A 22,455-nucleotide genomic window follows, 5' to 3' on the forward strand; every position below is an offset into this window, starting at 1 on the left:
TGTGGCTTATCGTCTTTTTTTTTTTTTTATCTTTATTTATTTTTGAGAGAGAGAGAAAGAACAAGTGGGGGAAGAACAGAGGGAGAGGGACACACAGAATCTGAGACAGGCTCCAGGTTCTGAGCTGTCAGCACAGAGCCCAACGCGGGGCTCAAACTCATGAACCATGAGATCATGACCTGAGCTGAAGTCAGACGCTCAACCAACTAAGCCACCCAGGCATCCCTTATCATCTTGAGGATGAACCCTGATAGCCAGGCATCAATCTCTTCACAAACAGGCCCATGCCTGCTGCTGAACCTTTCAGAAAATGAGGATAACTAAAAGCACATACTTCACAGGGCTGGGATTGTTGCATGATCACGTTCCTGCACATAAGACGTAAAAAAACGGAGTGCCCAGCATTTACCAGGCACTCAAAATGTCAGTTGCATCTTAACTCTCAGGGTGCAACTCATTGTCACCTCCACACTCATTCTAGGCAGAGATTACAAATTATGATTCCCTTGTCCTTAAAGCATTTTGGTGGGCCTGCTTGCTCTCCATCTGCCTGGCCTAGATGCCCCTTCTGCACACACCTGCATCCTACTTGAGCATTGTCCTGGGTACCAAGAAGGTGCCAAGAAATCTGTTCAAACATGTTACCTGCCCCCAGAGAGTTTACTTCTAGGAGACAATGTTAAAACTATGTGAAAATGGTAGAAAAGCCAGGAACATGGGGAAATTAAGTGACTTAATTTTAAATCAGAGTTTAAAACAACAGAAGAGTTCACGCCCTGTATGCAACTACGAAGTAAACTGAACAGACAGTAATTGCTCTCATGTTTCAGACGAGAGAAAGAGCACCTCAGGCTGGGGGCGAGGGAAGGGTTGGAGGAGGAAACACTATTCGAGCTGAGTCTGGAAAAACAGCCAGGATTAGGGGAGACGGAGAAGGGAGAGGCTGCTGCAAGTGGGGTGTGGACTGGGGTGAAAGGAGGCAGCACCACCCCCCACCCTGGCACTGAGAGCTCCTGGAGAGCAGGACTTGGGGCTTGTTCCCCCCACACCCTTACTGCAGGGATGCAGTGGGGACAGTGTGTGACATGAATGGGCAGATGCCATGGAGCCGGGGGACTGAGACACTGAGCAGCCAGGGCAACGCTGAGCGCTTTCTGCAGCTCTCCTGGACTAGGGGACCATCTGTCCCCCTCACCCCTTCACCCCTTCGCTGGCTCATTGGGTACCCAGCCCCTCCTGTCCTCTGTGCTTTCCCCTGGTGTACCCTGGAAAGTAACAGCACCCACACAGGAGAGACCCGTGTCCCTTCAATGGGCTCTATTCATACACACAGAGCCCCTTTCCCACTGCTCAGTGCAGATATTCTGTGACCCTCAAGAAGTGCCATACCTTCTCTGGACCCCATTTAAAGGCCTGACACTGCCCTGAAGGGCATACTAAGGTGTAGGCACACATCCTGGCAATGGGAAGGGGAGACAGCCTCAGCCTTGGGCAAATGTCCTCCTCTCCACACTTCTGGAAACATCCTAGGAAGAAAAGGAAAAAAAAAAAAAAAAAAAGCCCAGACTAAGGCTGACAGGTGGATGGATCTTCTGGGTTCATTCAGTTCGCTGAGCTGGCTTGCCCTCCTCTTCTGGAAGTTCAGACAGGCCCAGGGGACTCTGTAAGAAACCAGGCCCCTGCTCTGATGCTGAAGCATCAGACAGAAATTTGGGGCAGGGCTTTTCTAGGGGAACATCTCAGTGTGTTTAGGCCAGCAGGTACTCCATGGAAGATCCGTACGCAACGAGGATGGAGATCATGCCATTGACATCTTGCTCCAGAGGTCTGAAGTCCGGCTGTACACCTACAGCTTGCTCCTGGGGTGGAGATCACACAGTCCACCTCTCACTTCGGGCCTCCACAGCCTGTACCAGGCCTTCACCCAGGATGGCAAAGTCCTCCAGGATCGCTTCTACATTGGGCACCATCACCAGCTCCCCACTTTGAGACACCACCATGTGCCCCTTTGTGTTGGATGCCTAGGGGAACCAGAGAAATATGGACTGAGGTGTCACAGAGGCACACCCAGAGACACCAAGCCGGGTGGGGGTGGGGAGCAGTAGCAGTAGTAGAGATCGACACACAAGACACATGCTTCACACCTGACCCATGCAGTCTGCCACATACAGACATGCATGCCCACATGGAACCACATGAACACACTTGGGAACAACACTTATCATCAGCCAGCACACCTTGAAGGGCTGGGGCTGGAAGCTGGTGGGCTTCCAGAGAACACCAATCACCTCTCCACCATGCTGGTCATAAAAGAAAAGGGCCAGGTCCCCAAAGGCCTCCTAGGAAAGGACAGGACATAGATAATATTACACATAGACATCTGAGAGTCACCTCCATGGCCCCAGCTTCACCTGGAAGCCCCCTCCCCAGGTTTAGTCAGCCCTTTAGGACCTACCCTGAGCTGTGCCAGATAAAGCTGAGGAGGATCGTAGCCCAGCACAGGCATCAAGGACGAGGGCCCTGGCTCATTGAGCAGGCCACGGCAGAAGGAGGCAGCTGGTGAGTCCACGGCTTGGCGGTGCCGGGGGATGTGGCGGGGAGACAGGCGGATCAACACATCATACATATCCAAGGGTGGCCGGAACACTGTCTGAGGGAGTACCGTAGTGCCCACTGGGAGTTGGGAGCTGGACCACAAAGCCTTCCACGTGCCCACCTTGGTTCCCTCCTTCCCTTTTGTCTGACCCCCCCATTAGGGGCCCAAATGTTCATCTGAAGGTGGGAACATCAAGCCCCAGCTGGTGTCAGCCAGCTTCAATCTGTCAGGAGGAGCACAGGCTACAAGTGTGAGGCCTGGATAGAGCCAGGGCCCTGGTTCTCCTGCAGGTTCCACCACTGCCAGGCACCATGGGCAGTATCAATGCCTTCTGTGGATTCAGTCTTGCCAAACAAGAGGGCTGAGCATCCTGTGAGAGCCCCTATAGCTCCAGATTCCCAATGTTCAAAGACAGAATCCCTAGAACCCGAGTCACTCTTGGTCAAGGGCTTACCCTGATGTCCCCAGGCCCCCGGGGATCCATTAGCTGCTTCTCTAGGACAGGCAAGGCCTCGGCTGCCAGGACCACAAGCTGCTGTAGGATCTGAGGGGATACACACAATCAAATACATCAAACCTGAGTGTGGGTCTTTCTTAGCTCATGCTGGGCCTGCTTTCTCCTTGGGGGAGAAGACCACAAATTTAGAGGTAAGGATGGGATTGAACCTGGGGTGATGGTCCATCCTGTGTCCATACAGAGTTTTTACGATCCTGGGGGGTAAGGATGACCATGACCGGGAGTTGTCTCCGAGCTGCCAGGAAGCCACTGCGGATCTCCACCTGCTCTTCCACTGTGAACAAGAGGGGGTCCTGGGTCAGCCTGCCCCCTTCCCCAGCTCTACTACCCCAGATCTTCCTACTGTACACCCAACAGCTACCCATCACAGGGATTTTCCAGTGCCCCTCCCCCAAAGGACAAAGGCAATGTAAAGGACACCATGTTTGCCTCAATTGGGTGGGGCGTTAAACTCTCAGCCTCAGCCCAAAGGCAGAATTTTCCACTGCCTGGCACCCCATTCTAGTTTCCGGGCCGACACAAGCTGAGGCCTGCCCCTGACCCCCTTCCCACCCTATGCTCCCACACACCTGGGGAATTAGGAAGCTGACACCCTCCTCTCTGCTTGGACCAGGAACTCCTCATGTTACAGATGAAAATCATCACCCCCACTCACCAAGAAGTCTGGACATCTATTCTAACCTGGGCCCTTCCCTGATCCCCACAAGACTTCTCACTTGGTGTTCAGGGTCCCCCTTCTACTCTCCTTTCCCCTTCACAGCCCCCACCAGGTAACTTGTTTACCACCCCGGTCCATTCTGTTTCTGAGCATCATAGGAACAAACCATAGCTCTATAGCCTTAGAGCTCCCTAAAGCCTTGACTGGGCCTCTTCCTCCTAGTAATTCCCCACCCCAAGGCATCAGGGTCAGGCACAGATATCTGGGAAGGGGAAGCCACGAAAAAAGCCCTATCTAATAGACTGGCGTGGAAAACCCTTGTGTGCCCTATTGCTCTGCAATCCACAAAGGTTTTTTCTTGCAGGAGTCTGACCCCAGTCCTACCACTTACCAGTGAGCTCATTGTTGAGGTTGACAATAAGGGGGTTGTTCTTCCAATCAAAGGTTGATATCAACAAAAGGAACCGAAGGAAGCCCACCTGGGGGGAGCTGAGAAGAAGGAATGAGCAAAGGGTCTGGGCCCAACCACACATCCCAGGGCTTTCCCCACGGCCTAGACAGTCTAGACCCCTCAGCATGGATGGGGGTGGGAGGTGTCTTAGAACCTCTTATGTCACTTTTTTTAGCTACCCTTTCCCATTTGGACTGAAGGTACAGCCTAAGGGACAACAACTGGCCCCAAGGGGAACTTTCTGGCTAGAGAAAAGATGGAGTTCAGAATCACCTGGGAGGGGTGAAGGGCTCAGGGTGCAGGAAAAGAGCAGCAACCACCAGGTCCAGGCTCTCATCGGTGAGCCCCTCACCCAGAAGCTGGGCGCGCACCCACCGCTTGGCCAGCCGTGCCACACCTGAGAAGGCTGGGTGCTGCTGCTGGAGTCTGTCGGGGGAAGAGGGAAGTGGCAATGAGACTCAGGCACTCAGGGCCCAAGAAGAGTATTTCTGCTCTACCACCACTATTTATTCAACCTTTACCCAAAGTTGCCCTCTGTACAGAATCTCACATGCCCCTAACTAACACCCCAACAGATCAGTCCTATAAAATTCCCATTTCAGGGGCGCCTGGGCGGTGCAGTCGGTTAAGTGTCTGGCTCTTGACTTTGGCTCTGGTCATGATCTCATGGTTCTGTGAAATTGAGCCCCACATCAAGTTCTGTGCTGACAGCACAGAGCCTGCTTGGGATTCTCTCTCTCTTCCTCTCTCTAAAAAATGAATACATAAACCATGGTATAAATTTATACCAGGTGGCCTCCCAGAGAGACAGGTGGCCAGGAGAGCAGAATAGAAGCAGGCAAGGATCTACAGACAGAAGAACCTATGCAGGTGGCCATACCCATGCAAGGCACTGGTGAGCAGGGGCAACTGCCTTGTGTCCCTCTCAAGGCGGAGGGAGGCAGGCGTGTCCCTCAATGAGATCATCCCCTCAGGGCTCCGCATTTCCCTCAGGATCTGGGGCTCCCGCTGATAGGCCACACGAATCCGGAACACAAACCCATCCTGTTCAAAGAGGGTATGGGATGGGAGACACGTGTCAGCATGGGACACCCTAACACCCTGTGCCCTCCCTCTCTGGGGAATCCCTACCCTACACCAGTCTAACCTTGAGGACATCAGTGTGCATGGCTGTGGCACGACACTGCAGCCCATGCTGTTGGGTCAGCAGCTCCGCCAGGCGCAGCTGGAAGGCAGCTCGGACCCGGCGTATGGCCTCAGCATCCTGTGGCCACTGACCACTGCCTTCCAGATGACATACCACTAGGAAGAAAAGAGGTTTCAAGACTGCAGCATGGAGTGGGAACAATTTCTCTCATCCCCTCCCAAGAGGATCCTCACCAGTCATGGGCTCCACATAGGCTGGACAGGGCTTGTCAGGCCGAGGCAACAGCGAGGCCTGCTCTCGCAAGTGATCGTAGAAGGAGTAGGCTGGTCGGACTGGGGTTGGTGGGAACACCTATGGAAGATGCAGGGCTGAGGTAGGGGCTCAGGACTGAGAAAGTGAACACAGTCAGGAGTCGGAAAGGGGAATACTGGAGGAACGGGGTAGAGACAAAGAATCGCTAAGCAGAAAAGGCTTCCTGCCACCTTCCACCTCACCTCAGTGTAGCGCAGTACTGGATGAGCTCCCTGCACAGCAGACACAGTCAACGGGAGACCTTCCAGCCCCCACAGGAGGCGGCTGAGGTCATTGTAGCAACGCACTGCTGCTGCCAGGGCTTCCTCACCTGTGCTGGAGGTCTGAGAGGGAGAACACAGTCAGTCAGGAGGCCAGGACCCTACAGAACCCCACCACCACCCAGGATTTTGCCACAACTCAGGCTGCTGCAGAGCCAGCACCCCCTCTGCTGGACACTATGAGAAGTGCAGCCCGGCTGAGGTGTGCTCTCCAACCCCTACCTAATCTGGCCACACAAGCTACTCTGCAACCCCTAGCCTTAACCCTTAGCCCTGACCCATGACCCTTACCTCTTTTGGGCTTTGGATCAACGCGTCCAGAAGGCCCCCCACATAGTGGACACAGGTATCTGGGATGTCGGCATGGCTGGGAAAGGGGCAGAGACTCAGTGTGGGCACTGAGGAATATGGAGAATGCTGCTGGACATTCGCTGCTCAGCCCAAAGCGTGGGCCAGACCCTCCTAAAAGGCTCCCCAACCCACCGGTGCTTCCCAGCATCCAGATGCTAACACTCACAGTGCCAAGAGATGGGTGACCACCTGGTGGGGAATAAGGCGCTTCTGGGCCATAGAGGCTGCCTCCCAGACCACAGCTTCCCGAATGGCTCCATCCTGGAAACGCCGAAGATCTGAGCGAAATCCCCAGAACTGGCGGAAGTCAGCAGCCTGAGGAAAGGCAATGGGTAGTAGAAGAAATCAACAAAGATGGGCTTTACCAGAAATCCCCAACAGGACTCAATCCAGGTGGCATGAGGACGATCCACCCTACTCCTGCCAGTGCACGGCTTGGAGTTCCCAAGACAGAGCCAAATCACCCCCCAGACCCCAGAGCTCCTCACCTCGGGCTGGTTGGCTTCCGGACCCAACTCAAGGACACTGGTCAGCCCCTCAGGCCGGAGGAGCAATCCTAGGGTCAGGGTCCCAGAGTCTCTGTGCTTCGGTGGATCCTGGCTAATGTCCCACTATAGGGTGTAAAAAGGCTGAGTTCAAGCCAAGAATGCCCCAGCTTGACCTGGAAATCCAGTTTCCAACTAGGTAGAAAGATCTAGCTAGAGGGATGGTGTGTCTTTTGTATTCCCTGAGACCCTAGATCTAGTCCTCTTTAAACCCACAAACTCCCTACCCCACAGCACCTCACCTCTAAGACTGGGGGCCGAGAGTGGGCCAGCAGGTGAAGGCGGGACCCCAGACCCTGCTCCAGGAGGGTGGTCAGTGAGCCCAAAGCAGCTGAAACATAGTCCCCACCAAGATCCTGCAGCTCTGGCCACAGCTTTAGCCGGTGACATGCTGCCTGCAGGCGACTCAGTGGATGGAGACTAGAGGGACAAAGAGACAGAATGAGGTACTGCTGACCCCAAGTACCACCCCCTCCCCAAAACCAGGAACATCTGAGCACTTCTGCCCCACCACTGTAGCTACAGGGAAAAAGAACCCACTGACATAGCCTGTCAGCCATAAACTTACTGCAAGACGTGGTCAAAAGCCCGGATCATGGGTTTGGGAGTCATCAGCAAAAATTGGAATCCATCATCAGCTCTGCTGTCCAGCAATGCCATAGACAGCCGTGCCTCGTGCTGTACCTGGGGCCACAGGGTAAGCAGGGAACTCACATGTGAGATTATCACCACTATAGCCCTCCCTTCAGTAACCTGAGGGCTCAGACCAAGAGACATGCCTGACCTAAGCTCTTTGGAGAAGAGTTTCTGGGGTTCTGGTACTGGTAGAAGGGACACAGTCTGGACTGGGACACCTGGGGAATCCAGGAATGGGGAACCATTGGTACCTGGTGGTAAGTAGAGGCAGTGACATCAGCACAGAGGTTGAGACAGCCTGAGGAGTCCAGGAAGACAACAGAGAAGGCCTGATGGAAGTCAGCCAGAGCCGGCTTGGAGGCATAAAAAAGAAGCCAGTCAGGGTTGAGGCCTTACCTTCAGGCCTCCTTGCCCAGCCCCAGCCCTGCCCCACTCACCAAGGAGGGATCTGAGCTGAGACATAAGCTGATCCCATTGACTGTCAAATCTGTGGTGGCTGAAGTGAGCCAGAGAAGATGGGTATGTCAGAAGGTATCCTCCTCCCTGGGGACCCAGCACTAATGACACTCTCCCTCCTCCCTGCCTCCAGAATTCAGTTTGCTCTTCTGTCTTATGTTAAGAAACTGAATGACCCTTGATAGGATGAGAGGATTCACAGGATGAGTAGAACCCTTGGCCTTTCTGAGTCTAGCCACCTTACCCAGAAACTGCAAGACGCTTCTCAGGACCTGGTAGCCACTCATGGTGGTGTGGATCTTGCGTGTGGACACAAGGAAGGCAACCAGCATGGAGACAAGGAACCCACTGAACCCTCCCAGGCCCTGAAAAAGAGATGGAAACAGAGAGGCCCAAGCTCAGAGCCAACCCGCCACTCAGTGAGGCAGGGAAGCTGGGCCACTCCCAACTCACCTTGTCCAGTTCCCGCTGCCGCAGCCAGACCTTCAGAAGTGCCACGCCATCCTTCAGCCCCAAGGCTGAGCCCAGCACAGTTGACAGCAGCTGCACGTGAGACTCAAGGGCCATGTCCTGCAGAACCCATGTATTATAGTGGGGGGTGGGAGGCTCTGGGATACCTGTGGGGGAGGGGAAGCCATGAGAAGAGAAATCCCCACAACACTCTTCCCTTCAGCTCCACCTTGACACGAGTGCCTGCTCACCATCCCCTGGGGGACTCTGCCCTCGGTACCAGGCAGAGCGCACATTGTTCTTAGATGGCAGCAGGCGGCACAGGCGGAAGAAGTCAGGTGGAGGGCATGGATGCAGACGTACAGTGACCAGGCGCTCATCCTTCCCTGGGGGAGACAGGGAGTGCTGAGATCCTTCCAGGTGGGCCTCTGTGCCACCCTCCTCCTACCTGAGGGTACCAGGTACCATGCCCTCCCACTTCAGAATCTGAGGTCTTTGTACCTTCCCCCTCAAACCTGAGGCCTAAGCCTCTCACCTTGGACTTGAGGCCCCATGCACCCCCCACCACTGAATTTGTCACTCCATACTGCGCCTTCAGCCCAGTATGTGCCTCCCACCATGTGGCCGAAGTAGGAGCGAGGGTTTCAGGTGGCATCCATTGGTGTAAGAGAAGCGAACACTGCCAAAGAAGGGGTCTTGGCCCAGGTGGTGAGCTAACTGGGCCAGGTAGAGAGCACGCTTGCGGAAGTAGCGCTGGTTCAACCCATCCTTGTCCTGTAGGAGCTCCTGGAGAGGGTCAGAAAAGAGAGAGATGCCCAGGCACTTAAATGCTTTTTGTTAGAGAGCTTGGAGGCCAAGATGAAGCCAAGGTGAGTCACAGTTTAGAAACCTCAGGGAGTTTTGCTGGCCAGAGTGCCTGAACCAGGGCCAACAACACCATATCTAGTTCTCAGATGACGAAGGCAAAGTTCCAAAGGGCAGCAACTGGCCCAAAGGCACATTTAAGCTGCCCTCAAGATGATAGCAGTGATCTGCTCTTTTGATTTCGAGTTCAGATTTCAATCCCCTGGCAAGTGGCAGGTGGGAAAGAAAGACCCAAGAATTTGTAGGTGGTGAAGCAGCAGTCTCTCCATTCCCCAAACTCTGGACCTCACCTTGGGCATGGTCACTGCCATATCCACGTTAATGTCCGGCCGGACGCAGGTACCCAGAAGGTAGCTGCCCACAACAGTGACCTGGGCTGGAGGCAGGAAGCAGAAAGAGCCCTTCACAGTATAGGGCACTTGGTGGAGGGGTACTCGAACCCCAGCTGGGAGCCAGGTCTGGTCAGTCAGCTGTGGGGACAGAGACAGTGATACATATTATTTGACTGCCTCCCTGACATGTCCCCTTGGTGTCTAGTAGACATGTCAAATTAAACATAACACATTTGAGGGGCACCTAGATGGATAAGTAGGTTAAGTATCCAACTCTTGATTTTGGCTAGGTCATGATCTCGTGGTTCATGGGTTTGAGCCCCACATCAGGCTCTGTGCTGAGGGCATGGAACCTGCTTGGGATTCTCTCTCACTCTCTCTCTCTGCCCCTCATCAACTTGTGCAGCATGCTCTTTCTCAAAATAAATAAATAAACTTTAAGAAAATAAAAACAAAAATAAACACATCAATACATTTGAAGTCAAACTCCCAGTCTTTCTGTAAACACATCCTCTCCATTAAGGCAACTTCATTCTAGTTGCTCAAGCCCAAAACATTTAAATCACCTGAACTCGTCTCTGTTAAAAACATCCATTTCACTTTTAAGAGCATCCAGACACTAACCACCTCTACTTCTCTATCCTAGTCTGAGATGCCACCATTTTCCAGTGGATCACCGCATAATAGGTTTCTAGCTAGTCTCCCTGATTTTATCTTTATCCCCTTCCCTTCTACCTTTAACACAACAGCCTGAGTGAATTACATTCTTAAAAATTATCAAGGACCCTCAAAGAGCTCTTTTTATGTGAGTTATATCTATACTTACCGTATTAGAAATTAAAATGAGGAATTAAAAAAAAATTTATTACTTTTAACTTAAATTTTAGTTAGTTGACATACAGTGCAATATTGGTTTCAGGAGAATTCAGTGATTCATCACTTACAACACTCAGTGCTCATCACAAGTGTCCTCCTTAATACCCATCACCCATCTAGCCTATTCCCCACCCACGTCCCTCCATCAGCCCTCAGTTTGTTCTCTATCATTAAGCGTCTTTTGTGGTTTGTTTCCTTCTCTTCCTCCCCCCACCCCTGCCATTCTCGTATGTTCAGCTGTTTTATTTCTTTTTTTACTAAAAAAAATTTTTTTTTAATGTTTTATTTATTTTTGAAAGACAGAGAGACAGAGCACAAGCAGGGGAGGCGCAGAGAGAGAGAGGGAGACACAGAATGCAAAGCAAGCTCCAGGCTCTGAACTGTCTGCACAGAGCCTGATGCACGGCTTGAACTCATGAACCGTGACATCATGACCTGAGCTGAAACTGGATGCTTACCCAACTAAGTCATCCAGGTGCCCAACACTTGTTTTATTTCTTAAATTCCACCTATGAGTGAAATCATATGGTATTTACCTCTCTGTTTGCCTTATCTCACTTAGCATACTACATTCTAGCTCCATCCACGTTGTTGCAAATGGCAAGGTTTCATTCTTTTTGATGGCTGAGTAATATCCCATTGTATATGTATACCACATCTTTATCCATTCATCATTCAATGGACATTTAGGCTCTCTCCATAGTTTGACTATTGTTGATAATGCTGCTATAAACATTGGGGTGCATGTACCCCTCGAATCTGTATTTTTCATCCTTTGGATAAATACCTAACAGTGCAATTGCTGGATGGTAGGGTAGCTCTGTTTTTAGTTTTGTGAGGAACCTCCACACTGTTCTCCAGAGTAGCTGCACCAGCTTGCATCCCCACCAACGGTGCAAGAGGGTTTCCCTTTTTCCACATCTTCACCAACACCTGTTGTTTCTTGTGTTATTAATTTTAGCCACTCTGACAGGTGTGAGGTGGTATCTCATCATGGTTTTGATTTGTATTTCCCTGACAATGAGTGATGTTGAGCATCCTTTCATGTGTCTGTTAGCCATGTGGATATCTTCGTTGGAAAAGTATCTATGTCTTCTGCCCATTTCTTAGCTGGGTTATTTGTTTTTTGGGTGTTGAGTTCAGTAAGTTCTTTATAGATTTTGGATACTAACCCTTTATCAGATGGGTCATTTGCAGATATCTCCTCTCATTCTGTAGGCTTTTAGTTTTGTTGATTTTTTTTTTCTTTTTTTTAGAGAGAGAGTGTGTGAGCAGGGAAGAGGGGAAAACAGAGACAGAAAATCTTAAGCAGGCTCCATGCTCAACACGGAGCCTAACACAGGGCTCGATCCCACGACCCCAGGATCACAACCTGAGCTGAAATCAAGAGTCAGACATTTAACCGATTGAGCCACCCAGGTGCCCCTGAGTCAACTTTTTAAAAATGAAGCTAGATCACATCACTGTTACACCAAAAAAAACGTCCCATCAGTGGTTCCTCTTTTTACCCAGAGCAACAGGCAGTCCTTGTTTCGGTTTAACGAGGCCATGAGTGAAATGCCTCCTTCCTCCATTGCCTTTTTGAACTCGTGTCCTTCTATTTTCCCCTCATTTAATCCAAGGAACATACCAGACTTACTACTGCCTTTGAACCTTTGTGTTGACTATTCCTTCCTTAGATATCTACATGGTTGACTCACTTCCTCCAAATCGTCAGACTACTGTCACTTCAATGGGGCCTACCTCAACTACCCTATTTAAAATTACAAACCACTCCCACCCTCTGATATTCCCACAATCCCCTTACCTTGCCCTACTTTCTCCTTTTTCCAGTGTTTACCATTTACTAATATTGCCACTCAGTTTACTCATCATGTTTATTGTCTACTATCTATAAGTCCAACACTAGAAAGTAGGCTGCTTTGTTCACTGATGTATCCTAAGAACACAGCTAATGCAACGAACATAAATGTTTGCTGAACAAATGAACACATGGTTGACTGTACTTCCAGTTGAACCTCCTGGCAGTGAAAATGAGCTCCCTAGGACCCCACGCCCTCTGGAGAAGAGCAAGGCCTTGTTTCAGCGGCCTACACTGAGGACCTCTCCTGGACTTCCCAGTTCTTCACTCTACCTGCGTTACCTGTGTCTTAGGAGTTGAGGGCACCTTCAGGACTCGCTGGTTGACCTCCCGTAGGAAAGCATCGATCCGCTCCTTCTTCTTCTCCGACAACCTTACTTCCTTTAGTAGCTCCTCTACCTGTAAGAAGAGATAGGGGTGAGTTCTTCAGCCTCAGGGTTCCAGGACCATCCCTCTAACCCAAGCCCCAGCCACCCAGTAGTACCTGCAAACGAAGCAAGCTAGAGTGGAACAGACTCTCAGTCTCCCGAAGGCGGTTTAGCTCCTCATTGGTAGGCTCCTTGTACAGTTCTGCCTGGCTAAGCTTCACTGGCTGCAGGAGACTCTCCACTGGAGACCCAACCAAGGTACACTTCTTAGAGTACTCCTTCTTTCCTTCCTGGCATGTGTCTTCCAGAGCTAGTTCCATCACCTGTGGCCAATGAGAAGAGAAGCCAGTGTGAGGTCAAAGGTGTGTAGCATGCACTGCCTAAAATGTCACCATGATAGGACATGGATAAATGCTTCACGGGCTCCTGTTCACTCTTTTGAACAGAAGTCAGACTGCAAAACCCAGGATTATCATTACTTGGAAGAACATTACTGAGCTCTAGTCTTAAAACTCCTGAGTTGAGGGTTCCCTATTTGACAGCACAAGCATGGAGATTGGCTTGGAGCTGGAAGGGGTAGTATTTGACTGAGCCCTGACCTAAACAATGCCTGAGCTCCTTGTATTTCCAGATACCACGCATCAGGAATCTTCCTCTCTTGCTGGGTTTGTCCTGGGAATTCACAAATGCCATCTCCACTCTTGCTCTATCCAAATCCTGCCAGGCTCTAACCTGCCAGCAATCCCTGACTGTAGATTACATCCGTATACATTAAGTGGTCAGTGCTGGAAAGAGCTAAAACCTACTGCCTCAGGAAAATATACTCAGTAAACCATCCAATCTTCAGTAATCCCAGAAGAAAATGTACACTTGAAGGAAACCAAGGTTTCACAGGTAGTATGCCTACTCTGTCAGCAGGCATGCACACCCTCCACACCCTGGTCTGCAGAATCCTAAACCTTCTTCCCTACAGCCATGGGCCCCGCCTCTACCCCACAGTCCTACACTGGAGAGAGCCTTACTGGAGGGCTCCAGAAGAACCACCATGTGCCCTCCGTTACAGCGGCGAGCACAGAACTAGGCACAAGAGGTCAGATCTCATCCAATGACAAGAAAGAGAACCTGGTCGGGGAAATGACCGACGTCACAGAGCTTTCGAAGGAGTGAGCTCAGTAAACTTTATTGCTGCTATCCAAATAACGCCAGGTTCCCCCTGGGTCTGTCTCGGTGCGCCAGACTGGCAACATGGGGGAATAAGGCTCCTCCAGAAGGGACGGCCATCCTGTCCCTCGTCGGCGAGCTGTCAGGCTCTGCCACCTCTTGCACGTAGAACATTCCTCCCTCCCAGATGGCTCACCCACCTCCGGGTCCCCAGCAGCTGCCCGATGTTGCGCTCCTGCAGGGGCCGGCCCCATCACTCGGAGTCCAGGTCTTGCTCACGCACTTTGGTTCAAAGCCCACGTGCTCGGCACTTCTTCCCACCCTGGCTGAATTGCTGAACCCCCGCCACAGACCTGCTGAAATCCCGCCACAGAATTGCTGAACCCCTCCACAGAATAACCGAAGCCTCACAAAAGAACTGCCGAAGGCTTGCAGCAAAGTTACCGTACCCAACGGGAAACTTCCCGCACCCAGCAGTAAACTTCCCGCACCGCGTGGGGACTACCCTCGTGCCGCAGGACTCCGCCCAGCTCCAGAGCCATTGGGTGAGTGCCCGATGAGTCGCTGGCGATTGGTATCTGTCACTCTCCAGGACCGCCCATCGTGGGGGAGGAGCCAAACAGTGTTCTCCGATTTACGGTCTCTTTGCGACGCCAGACCGGAAGCCTGCCTGTAGTTTAGCGGTCGCTTGCTTTTCCTTATTTCCGCCGCTTGCGTCGAAGGGGGAAGGGCGGAGCTAGTTTGGGCACTTGGGATTGTTTATTTATACCAGTGGTTTCTATCCTTTTTTTCCATCCACCACATCGTCTCAGTTGTGTCGGTTTTGTCAATTCCACCTCCAAAATATACCTTGAATTCGTTCATTCTTCACTTCCTTTAGTGCCAAGTTTAGTCCAAGTCACATCATCTCGTGCCTAGATTATAATACCTTTCTCCAGTTTATTATTAAATTTTCCAAATCTACCCCAAAATTGTAGTATTAATATAATGAACTCTCATATATCCTTCACCTACCACCCATCATAACTTAGTGATAATGTTTTGTCGGATTTGTCTTGTCTTTTAGGTATTTACATACTGTTTTGCAGAGCCACTTAAGAATTAGTTGTGCACATCCCTGAATACTTAGTCATTGATCTACCAAGAACAAGGACTAATCATAGTCCAGTTATAAAATTCAGAAAATTTAACCTCTATCAGTACTATTTAAATTTTGCTGATTATCCCAATAATACCCTCTACATAGTAGTATTTTATTTCCTGATGTAAGAGCATGCATCAATTTGGTTGTCACGTTTCTTTTCTCACTCTTAATCTGGGATATTTGCTGAGCTCTCCATTTTTTGGTCTTTTATGACAACATTTTTGAAGAGTATAGGACAGTTTTATTCAATAGCTTTTTACTTTTTATTTGAGTACAATATATATGTATATGTGTGTATATGTATATATAATTATAGATGTATGTACAATGTACACAAAAATTACGTATATACACATATGCATATATAATTCCATACATGCCTATATAATCACACATATATGATTATATATACATCTGATTATGTATATACATATGTATACATGGAGGAATTACATAAGGTAATTCTTCCTAATTACATAAGGTTTGAATATGTATAAACCAAACATACCCATGTTACCAGCTCCCAGAAAAGCAGAACATTTCCTGAACCTTTAGAATCTCCCCTCATTCTGCCATCTAGTCATCATGCCTCAAGAGTAACTACTATCCTGACTTCTAATAGTACCGACTAATTTATGCAATAGCTTTTAAAGGAATTTTTCACAAGAGTGGTCTTGTCCTTCTTCAATCCATTTCCATGTAGTTGCCAGAATGAGTGTCTTGAAACCATCATTCTCTCATGTCACTTTCCTCTTAAAAACTCATCATTCATATTAAATACGAATTTTAATAAAACCTCAATCAGTATGGTCCTTCACTGGCCATGCCATCCTTTTTCTTGATACTCCACCCTTGGAAAATAAAGAACTTAATGTTCTTTTTTTTTTTAATTTTTTAAAGTTTAGTTTTGAGACACAGAGCATGAGCAGGGGAGGGCAGAGAGAGGGAGACACAGAATCTGAAGCAGGCTCCAGACTCTGAGCTGTCTGCACAGAACCCAACATGGAGCTTGAACTCACAAACTGCCACATCATGACCTGAGCCAAAGTCAAACGCTCAACTGACTGAGCCATCCAGGTGCCCCAAGAACTTATATCATGTTCTTTCACATCTCAGAGACTTGAGCCAAGCTGTTTGCTCTGCCTGGAACACTTTTTCTCGACTTTTTCTCTGCTTCAGTTATCAGCATAAGTATCACATCTTTAATTAGGCCTTCCTGATCATCTGATCTGAAATATGTTTTTCCTTATCTCATCATCCCATTTGTTTCTTTTTAGCACTTTTTTTTACAATTTTTTGATTGTTTATTAGTTGTCTCTTTGTTTTTGACTGTGAATCCATGAAAACAAGGACCACGTCTACATGGCCAATGCCTAGCACACTGCAAATACTCAGTAAGTGTTTGCTGAATGAAAGAATGTGACCACTGTCAACCTTTATAGCCTTGTCTCTGACCATTGTTTCTATCAAATTTTATGCCCCAGCCATATTGAACTACTTGGAGTTTCCCTAGTTACCTGGCTTTTTGTCCTGGGCCTTCAAACTTGCTGTCCTTTTTGCTCAGTGTCTTGATTGTTTTTTCCCCAGCTTTATTGAGATATAACTATTGTATAACATTTTTTAAAGATTAAAAAAATTTTTTTAATGTTTATTTATTTTTGAGAGAGAGACAGAGCGTGAATGGGGTAGGGGCAGAGAGAGAGGGAGACACAGAATCCGAAGCAGGCTCCAGGCTCCGAGCTGTCAGTACAGAGTCCGATGTGGAGCTCAAACTCACGAACCGTGAGATCATGACCTGAGCCGAAGTCTGGCGCTTAACCGACTGAGCCACCCAGGTGCCCCTACATTTTTAAAAGATTTTTTAAGAGGTGTCTGTGTGGCTCAGTCAGTTAAATGTCTGCTTTAGCTCAGGCCATTATCTCACGATTCAAGCCCCATATAGGGTTCTCTGCTGTCAGCTCAGAGCCTGCTTCAGATCCTGTCTCCCTCTCTCTGCCCCTCCCCCACTTGTACTCATGCTCTGTCTCTCAAAAATAAATAAAACATTAAAAAATATAAAATAAAGTCTATGAAAAAAGGATTTTTAAAGGTTTATTTATTTTCGAGAGAGAGAAAGCACAAGTTAGGGAGAGGCAGAGAGAGAAAGAGAGAGCGAGAATCCCAAGCAGGTTCTGCAATCAGTGTGTAGCCCAACACAGGGCTCAGACCCATTAACAATGAGATCATGACCTGAGCCAAAGTCAGAAGCTTAACTGACTGAGCCCCCCTAGCTGTTGTATAGGCCCCTAGCTGTTGTATAATATTAAGTATAAGCTTTGCAATGTGATAATTTGTCATATGTATATGTTGCAAAATGATTACCACAATGATGTTAGTTAACATATTTAACACATCCTTTACCTCACGTAAATACCATTTGTTGTTGTTGTTATGGTAAGAACAAATAAGATCTATTCTCTTAGCAACTTTCAAGTACACAATACAGTATTGTTTACCATAGTCACCATGCTATACATTAGATCTCCAGAACTTATTCCTTTTTTAAAAAGTTTATTTATATATTTTGAGAAAGAGAGCATAGGGGAGGGGCAGAGGGAGAGATTGAGAGGGAGAGAGAGAGAATCCAAAGTAGCTCCACACCCAACATTGAGCCTGATCCAGGGCTCAATCTCATAAACTGTGAGATCATGACCTGAGCTAAAATCAAGAGTCAGATGCTTAACCAACTGAGCCACGCAGGTGCCCAGAACTTATTCCTCTTGTAACTGGAAGTTTGTATTCTTTAACCAATATCTCCCCATTTCCCCTACCCCTATCCCCTGGCAACCATAATCTACTCTGTTTCTATAAGTTTGGCTTTTTTTAGATTCCACATATAAGTGAGACCATGCAGTATCTGTCTTTCTCTGACTTATTTCACTCAGCATCATGCTCTTAATGATCATCAATGTTGTTACAAATGGTAAGATTGCCTGCTTTATGGCTGAAGAATGGTTTTTTTATATAAAATTTTTAAAGTTTATTTATTTTGAAAGAGACAGAGACAGTGCAAGTGGGGGATGGGCAGAAAGAAGAGGGGGCAGAGAGAATCCCAACAGGCTTCGTGCTGCCGGTGCAGAGCCCAATGTGGGGCTCAAACTCACGAAAACCTGAGATCATGACCTGAGCTGAAACAAAGAGTCAGATGTTTAACCAACTCAGGCACCCAGGCTCCCCTGACTGAAGAATGTTTCAACTGTTAAGGAAGATTTCCTGGAGGAGATGGGTCTGTGCTAACTCTTGAAGCATAAGTTGAGTTTGGATTGACTAAGAAGATGAATCAGCACCATTGAAGTTTAACAAGCCCTGAGGAAGATCAGAGAGTTGAGAGATAAGTCAACCACTCATTCTACATTGGATGACACTTAAGAAATGGCAAGCCCTGTGCTCAGTGTCAAGGATAAAGAGAGAAGTAAGACATGATGATCACAAGCCAGAAACCTGGGGTAATGTTCTTGCCTTCATTGTTTATAGGCTGGTCCCTCTATTCAATTCTTTTTTTTTTTTTTTAGATTCAGCTTTGACCTTTATTTAAGAGACCAGATGGGTTGTCCCAGGAACCAGGTGTCAGCCCTAAGGCCAAGCAAGGCTGGAAAGCCACATCTGGCCCTGCTTCGCCCTGAGCTGCAGCCTCAGCCCCAGTATCCTGCTTGCTACCAGCAAGCGGAGATGCAGGTGCAGGTGGAGGGAGCCCTAGGAGATTGGACGTTGCTATTGACTCATTAAAACAAACAAACAAATAACAAACAAAAACACCCAAAACTATTGATTTGGGGCTTTTTCCTAAACAAACAAAAAAAAGTACACTAAGCTTCTATGTTACCTGTGACAGGTCATCTGGGGTGGTGGGGGGAAATCTGCATGACTCCCCCTCCCCAACAGCAGCATAACTTCTGTATAATCCATCATCGGGGGCAGAGGGTGGGCACATGGAGGTTATTGGCTCTTGTGTTCATTTAAATGCAACCTCATAGAGGTTTATTCTGCCCCTGCCCTGCTTCCATTTAAAATTGCATTCACCCCTGATGTGCCTGGCTGGCTGTGATGGTAGACAATGCAACTCTTGAATCCTACCATGGGTGTAGAGATCACTTAAAAATAAAATCTTAAAAACAAAAACAAAACAAAACAAAACAAAAAACAACCTGCACTCACCCTCCCAAAAGAATAATACAAATAAAAAATAAAATTGCATTCACCCCAACATTTTCAGTTTTAGGCTCTAATTTAATCACCTTCATTAGTACTCACCAAAACTTGCAATATTATTTGTCTAGTAATTACTGATTTTTGTCTGATTCAATCTCAGCCACTAGAATGTAAGCTCCATGACGGCATAACTAAATCATTAAATCATTTAGCATAGGGCCTGTCACATAGCAGGCAATCAATAAATATTTATTGAATGAATAAGTGGCTCTTAAGAGCATCTCAGAGGCTGGGAGAAAGATGTAAACAATTGCAGTATAGCATTGGAGGCGATGTGTTATGTGTGGATTGTTATGGGCACATTAGAATAGGAATATTACAGGGCTTTGGTTAGGAGCAATCATGCTTAAGTGGGATAACCAAGGTTCAACTCCAGGTTCTGCCATTTACTCACTGGGTCACTTTTTTTTTTTTTTTTTTGGAAAGAGAGAGCTCGTGGGCAGGGGAGGGGGCAGAGAGAAAGAGGGAGAGAAAGAATCCTAAGCAGGTTCCTGTGCTGTTAGTGCCGAGCTTGACACAGGACTCCATTTCATGTTACACGGGATCATGACCTGAGCCGAAATCAAGAGTTGGACGCTTAACCGACTGAGCCATCAGGTGCCCTACCTTGGGTAAATTTTTTAGCTTTTCTAACTTTTATTATATTCAGGAAAATAGATGTTCTAGTATGGATGTCATGGATTTTTGAGAGAATTAAACAGGAAACTACATGTAAAAAGTCTGTCACAGACTGATGCGCAGCAAACATTAGCTATAATTATTAAAGGAAGATTGTGTCTCCTTAAGAACACCATTGAACTTAACATGTGTTAACATATGCAGAATTTAAAAAATGTTGGTCTCCTAAAGAGTCATTATGTAAGGTAAGAATTGACCTCTCCAAAGCAAATACTCCCACCTCTCATTTATCTTCCAAGATTTCTATATTTTCTCCCTTTAGAAGAAAGAATCATTTCAGAAGAGCCCAGGTTGAGGAGCACCAGGTGATACCATACAGACTGAGGGTAAGTGTCCTATTTTCTTCACCACCAGAGGGCACCACTAGTCAAGTCAATCTACCCGTCATAAAACACTTAGGAACTTTAGGAAGCTGTTTTTGCCCTTCATTCTTCTGACAAATATGTTTTGAGTACCTACAACATGCCAAACGTTGTAGTGGCTTGTATATAAAAAAGGAGCTTGTATAAACAAGACCTGTCATCCTTGTGGAATCTATAATATTGAGCACCTACTATGTGTCTGAGAGGTTCTATTAGACATGGGGGTGGAGGGTGGGGTTCAATTTGCTTTTGCTGTTTTCCTGCCCTTGGCTGTAAGCCCATGAGAACAATTACTCAGTGTCTACTTTGTGTCAGACAATGTGCTGGTTGCTGTGGATCCAGGCATGAATATGACACAGTTGCAAACTACTAATAAACAATGTCTTACCTGCTAGGATAAAAAGGCATGAGAAATTCTGTGGAAATAAGAGTTCTTCAGACCAAGAATGGAGAATCTTAAGTACATACTTCATTAACACACTAGGATATAAGCTTCCTACACAGGTATATGTTTATTAGCCACCTCCCTTAGGGCCATGGTCATTGTAGATATTTACTATGAGTTTGTGAGTTTGTTTGAAGCCAGGGAGCAGCTTCTGGTCTGTGTCAGTTGTACGTTCTAGTGGGTTAGGCTAGGGATCTACCATCTTCTGGGGCAGGGTGGGACTGTGATGAGTTTATGTGGGTGAAATGCTTTGAAGATGAACTTTCTGCCTCTTTGTCTACTCACATCCTTGTTATTAAAGGTGTCAACATCATCTCCTACGTTTCCGGGTCAGCAATCTTCTTGTCCCTAAATTGAATGGTGGAAGAAGGGAAGTCAGAACCAGCAACACAGCATCATTTTGGGAGAAGGGGATGTATTGACTAAGACATTCTCCCTCCTCTGAAGTGAGCCCTATTTCCAGTGGATTTGGTTGCAAGCCCTAGAAAGTAGAGTTGGGAGCTAGGGAAAGATTCTTCAAAATATTGAGATCTCATCTCTGATGAAAAAGAACAACAAAAATAAATAAACAATGCTCCTTCATTGTGGATTGTGCAAAGTGACTTCCTTTTAAAGGGTATGGTATACAAAGGAGGTGAAAAGGGTTACATTACAGTGGACAGACCTGACACACTACCTCAGCCAGGTGATTGAGGTCAATATCAACACTGATAAATCATGTGGATACTATGTGCCCTGATATGATGTGATAAAAAATATCATTTTACTTCTGTGATCTTCCACCCCAAAACCTATAACCCACAAATTCTAATTGAGGGACATTACACAACATACTTGATTAGTACTCTTCAAAACCCTCAAGGTAATCAAAAATAAGGAAAGTCTGAAAAACTGTCACAGTCAAAGGAAGCCTAACAAAACATAAAAACTAAATATAGTGTGGCATCTTAGAACAGAAAATGGACATTATGTAAAAATTAAGGAAATGTGAGTAAAAACTTTAGTTAATAATGTATCAATATTGATTTATTAGTTATAATAAATGTACTATATTAATGTAAGATGTTAGTAAGGGAAATTGGGGTGCCAGGTACATGGTAACTCTCTGTAGTACCTCCTCAATTTTTCTTTTTTTTTTTAATTTTTTTTTAACGTTTATTTATTTTTGAGACAGAGAGAGACAGAGCATGAACAGGGGAGGGTCAGAGAGAGGGAGACACAGAATCTGAAACAGGCTCCAGGCTCTGAGCTGTCAGCACAGAGCCCGACGCGGGGCTCGAACTCACGGAACGTGAGATCATGACCTGAGCCGAAGTCGGACGCTCAACCGACTGAGCCACCCAGGCGCCCCACCTCCTCAATTTTTCTATAAATCTAAAACTGTGTAAAAAATTGTCTACTGAAAAATCAAGGTGCCTGGTTGACTCAGTCAGTGGTGTGTACAACTCTTGATCTTGGAGTTGTGAGTTCAAGCCCCACTTTAGGTGCAGACATTGCTTAAAAATAAAATCTATTTATATTCATTTTTGAGAGAGAGAGAGTGTGAGTGCGAGAGGGGCAGAGAGAGAGAGAGAGAGAGAGAGAGAGAGAGAGAGAATCCCATGAGGTGCAGAGAGAGAGGGAGAGAAAGTGTGGAGCCTGGAGTGGGGCTTAAGCTCACCCAATGCAGGGCTCGAACTCACAAACCCTGAGATCGTAAGTTGAGCTGAAGTCAGATGCTTAATCAATTGAGCTACG

The 22,455-nt window shown here is 47.4% G+C and overlaps 1 protein-coding gene and 1 long non-coding RNA gene across 3 annotated transcripts; one reads left to right on the forward strand and one right to left on the reverse strand.

Moving 5' to 3' along the window:
• Positions 1-1,294: 1,294 nt before the first annotated feature.
• On the reverse strand, positions 1,295-14,325 carry NOL6 (nucleolar protein 6). Its single transcript, XM_025912182.2, has 26 exons — positions 14,042-14,325; positions 12,797-13,003; positions 12,595-12,711; positions 9,534-9,713; positions 8,997-9,165; positions 8,631-8,765; positions 8,383-8,546; positions 8,174-8,294; positions 7,911-7,969; positions 7,725-7,826; positions 7,406-7,521; positions 7,080-7,257; positions 6,781-6,903; positions 6,459-6,607; positions 6,233-6,308; positions 5,864-6,004; positions 5,603-5,720; positions 5,370-5,524; positions 5,103-5,266; positions 4,496-4,648; positions 4,163-4,260; positions 3,263-3,387; positions 3,051-3,140; positions 2,456-2,650; positions 2,238-2,339; positions 1,295-2,021 (listed from the first exon to the last, which is right to left on the reverse strand). The coding sequence occupies exons 1-26, from the start codon at positions 14,093-14,095 to the stop codon at positions 1,872-1,874; spliced, it is 3,441 nt and encodes a 1,146-aa protein (XP_025767967.1). The 5' UTR covers positions 14,096-14,325; the 3' UTR covers positions 1,295-1,871.
• Positions 14,273-21,305, forward strand: LOC147574892 (uncharacterized). 2 transcript variants are annotated; one of them, XR_015242800.1, is made up of 4 exons: positions 14,273-14,386; positions 20,174-20,237; positions 20,669-20,777; positions 21,020-21,305. It is a non-coding gene; the product is annotated as an uncharacterized LOC147574892 (long non-coding RNA). The 2 variants fall into 2 exon arrangements; XR_015242801.1 differs by lacking the exon at positions 20,669-20,777.
• The last annotated feature ends 1,150 nt before the right edge of the window (positions 21,306-22,455 follow it).

This window comes from Puma concolor, chromosome D4 (assembly GCF_028749965.1).
Source record: "Puma concolor isolate L17-30 chromosome D4, mPumCon1.1.hap2, whole genome shotgun sequence".
Taxonomy (NCBI): Eukaryota; Metazoa; Chordata; class Mammalia; order Carnivora; family Felidae; genus Puma; species Puma concolor.